The sequence below is a fragment of the Plectropomus leopardus genome, unplaced genomic scaffold (genome assembly GCF_008729295.1).
Source record: "Plectropomus leopardus isolate mb unplaced genomic scaffold, YSFRI_Pleo_2.0 unplaced_scaffold17940, whole genome shotgun sequence".
NCBI lineage: Eukaryota > Metazoa > Chordata > Actinopteri > Perciformes > Serranidae > Plectropomus > Plectropomus leopardus.
The window spans coordinates 1-4011 of NW_024619321.1; the positions used below are offsets into that span (position 1 = coordinate 1).

At 37.3% G+C, this 4011-nt stretch overlaps 1 protein-coding gene across 1 annotated transcript; it reads left to right on the plus strand.

The window, feature by feature from the left end:
- Positions 1–26: 26 nt before the first annotated feature.
- On the plus strand, positions 27–3690 carry LOC121964964 (protein misato homolog 1-like; the record flags this gene model as incomplete). Its single annotated transcript, XM_042515136.1, has 6 exons — positions 27–204; positions 1376–1505; positions 1707–1776; positions 2554–2629; positions 3379–3436; positions 3534–3690. Coding segments are annotated over exons 1-6 (575 nt in total), but the record flags the coding sequence as incomplete, so codon positions are not given.
- Between the last annotated feature and the right edge of the window lie 321 nt (positions 3691–4011).

Genomic DNA, 4011 nt, shown 5'->3' on the forward strand with positions numbered 1-4011 from the left:
TTTGTGTGCGGCACTGCAAGCTTTTGGTTGTCGCTGTTTAGTGTTGTCATTTCCAAACATGTTCATCATGTTCGAAGCAAATAATTTTATATTTTATCCCAGTAATTGACGTGTGTCACGATGAGTAACTTTTGTAGAGAGGTCATCACTCTTCAGCTGGGACATTATTCAAACTTTGTCGGGACTCACTGGTGGAATTTACAGGTAAGCAGCTAACGCTAAGCTAAGCTAGTTAGCGTTAGCTCCGCATGTGTTGTCAAACTTCAGGGAGTACACGCTGTTTCTGCAGACACCGCTAACGTTAGCAGCACCGTGAATGCGCATTTTATGCGCATTTTAACAGACAGTGAAGGATATACGATACAATTAAACTAGCGCGTGACGACAGCGTTACTCAGCAGGCTTTATGGTGCTAAAAATGCTAATTATTGTGTCAGCAGTTTGCAGTTCTCAGTTGTTTTGGCTCATTTCTGGAAACAGAAACAACATCCTCAAAGCATTTCCAAAACAGCCTCACATATGGTTCAACACAGCACCATAGCTCAACTATAAAAGATCATGTCTCACCCAAAAACAGTGAACTCATGCTTCAAATCTTAATCATTTTCTCAGAGGGAAAGACCGCACCACCAAAAGTAAAACTTTTTTGGCATTGTGTAAACAATCAGTCAAAATGTTCAGATGTTTTGTCAGTGTGGCAGAGGACCCTGGAAATATCCATCACATTTCACTCGTTTTTGGCCCATTTCTTCATTGACACTTGAGGGTTAAATGTACTATAATGTTTTTTGTCTTGCTGACTGAATACCATTTAGTTCACTTCAGATCAGTCCTTGAGTCCAGACTCAGGGTCCATATAAAAAAGACAAAACATTACATACAATAGATACATACCATACCAAAACAAAGTATAAAATCAAGTAGGGGTTGACCGATATTGGTTTTACAGGGCCAGTATTGATTATTAGTACTTAATGACACCGATAACTGATAATTGGAACTGATATCTACAACAAAAACAACAAAAATACAAGTATTTATGTCAGAATTTTAAATATAACAATTTGGAATATAAACAAATGCTTAGTCAAAACGGAAACTTAAACCATCATGTACATGTTCCCAGCAACATTTTTTTTAATTTTAAATAAAAAGTGAAAGAATAAAAGTAGCTCCCTGAGATTTTATAAAGTAAAAAGTTCTTCTAATACTGATACTTTTGCATGTAATACAGACTGCCTTTTCCTGGTGTTGGTTGAATGTAATATGCACACATTTTCATTATTAATTTAATTTTATTGTTGTAGTATTTATGGTAATTATAGCTTCATAGTTTGCGACAGATCAATAATGGTTGGCTTGTGTTTGTTTGCAGGATGCCTCTTTATCATACGATCCAGAGACGCCGCCAGGTGAGATCCAGAGCGATGTCATTTTTCGTGAAGGACAGACCCTGGGCGGACACATCACCCACACACCTCGCCTCATTGCCATGGACCTCAAAGGTAACTTCTTCCACGTGATAATGAAATCATCATCTGTGATGCGGCAGCTTTATTTTTATTGATTGTTTTGATTTAGGTGTTTTATATTTTGTGCTCCAGTTTAATTACGTCATAAAAGGTTTAATCTTGATAGACGTTCATGCATTAACTTCAGTGTATATGATGATAAATCAGCTGCATGTCACACGCTGTCTGTCACAGGAAGTCTTCGGACTCTGCGGCAGGAGGGAAGTTTGTATGACTCCGGCAAAGACACCTCAGCTGTCACATGGTAAATAAAAGAGTCTGTATGTGCATCATTGGCTGTGTGTGGAAACCCATTTCTGCCCTGACAAGAAAAAAAAGATGAAACCTGAAGCTTTGTAATCCAAACAAAAAGGTTTTTGAATGTTGTTACAATGAAAAACTTTTTGAAAAAATAAGTGTCTCAAAGTAATGATCTAGTATCTCAGATATAATAAGAAACGTTCTTAAAATAATGAGTTAGTATCTCAAATATAGTAAGAAACCTTCGCAAAGTAATTAGTAATTCACATAATAATGACATAAAAATTTCAGAGGTCAATACCTGGACATAAGCAAATTATTATGAGATGCTTTGTAATTTTGAGTTATTCATTCGAGAAAGTTTCTCATTGTGACTTACAGGATCTTTTTTTAATAACCTCAAAACTATGTTTTCATCTTGTTTTCTTCTTTTACTGGTGGAAATGGGTTTCCAAACCTGTGTGTTTACCTATTTTCGGGCCACCCGATTTTTGATTTTTAGATGGTGGGTTACTGCACCTTAAAACATTTTTTGATTTTCTGTGAAACTGCAAACTCTGACACCTTCTGTTGTTTGTTTTGGTCGAATTTAACACTGTAAGTTCAGCAATAACAATCGTTTACAGTGCTCACTCGCTGTCTGAGAGGTTTTACCTTTACATAATGACTGAAACAACAAAGCTTTCTTTTCTATTGTTGGATTTTATAACCAGCATAGAAACCAAAAGTCTCTGTTTGGGTAAATCTTGGTCTGCTGTGTTAAACTGTGCTCCCTCCACAGGGAGGGAAACCTCATGATGCACAAAGAAAGTCCTCCTGAGAAGAACTCCTTTCTTGAAGATCTGGATAAGTTGGATGTGAGTATTTATGGTGGAAATATCATTTATGATACATAACATTTTAGATCACAGTACTGCCTTGAGACCGTGGTTTGGCGTGGACCGAGATTGTTTTTTTAGGGCTGATACTGATACCGATTATTAGTAGTTAATGGGACTGATAATTGGTATTTTTAACCAATATGCATTTACAATAAAAACGAAAGTCTTTCTTTCAGTATTTAGAATTTGGAAAAGAACAAACTCTAACACAAAACTTTGGTTAAATATGTTTTAGCAAATGTTTATAAAAACTGAGACTTTCAACATCATATACTGCGAGTTCCCAGCAACATTTATTTTATAAGGTCAAGTCGAATTTAAAATTAAAAATGATTAAATAAAAAATAGCTCCCTAAGGTTTTACAAAGTAAAAGTTCCTCCCATGCTGACACTTTCTTTGTACTTTTTAATGAATTTTATCAGTTGTTATTAATAAAATAAAACACAAATACAGATAATTGGCAAAATGCTAAATAATGCCCCAGTAACTGGCCAGGTCGATAATCTGTCAAGACCTAACCGCGATCCAAGGCCGTTTAGAGTCATGGTGTTCTGTATATTTGACTAAGTATTTTTATTTAGTAGTAAATGCTTTTAAAGAAAATAAAACATCAGTACCACAACCTTTAGTAAAGCTTGACGCTCAAAAGCGAGCCACATGTTTGAATCATTATAAAAGTTTCTCGGGTACAAACGCCTCAGCTGCATTTTTTCTCTCGTTTCAGAGAGGGGAGATCTTAGCAGAAGCAGATTTCTACTCCAGTTCTCAGCCTCACTGCTCAGGTAAGAAAAACCTTCAGATATTTTTTTTTTTTAACTCTGCCTGAGAAACAAGATTTTGTGTCAAACGCAGCAGTGAACAGTCTGAAAACTCTCCCAGCAGCAGGTGCAGTGAGTGTGGACACCGTCAACAGCCAGCTGGCTCGAGTCCAGAGAAGCTACCGGCTGGAGGGCAGCGTGAGGGTCTGGTCCGACTTCCTCAGGATCCACCTGCACCCTCGCACCATCTCCGTCATCCACCAGTACAACCATGACGGGTAAAGAGCAACGTCACACTTCTGACAATTTCTGAATCACACTTTCCTCCACACGGACAGAATCCAGCGCAGTACCAACGTTTCGCCAGTAGATGTCAGGCTTTACACAGACTCACTCACAGACTGCTCTCTGTGGGACGAGTCTTTTTAAGATTTTTGCACTTCTGCGTGCACCCTAAACATCTGATCCTGATTTTAAAAAAAAAGACACCACAAATGTTGTGTAGCAATAAATGCAACATACACATTTTCTTCCAAAGTAAACTTCCAAACTTTTCTTGTGCTGCTTTCAGACGCCTTTCATAAGTATTTAACCTTTAA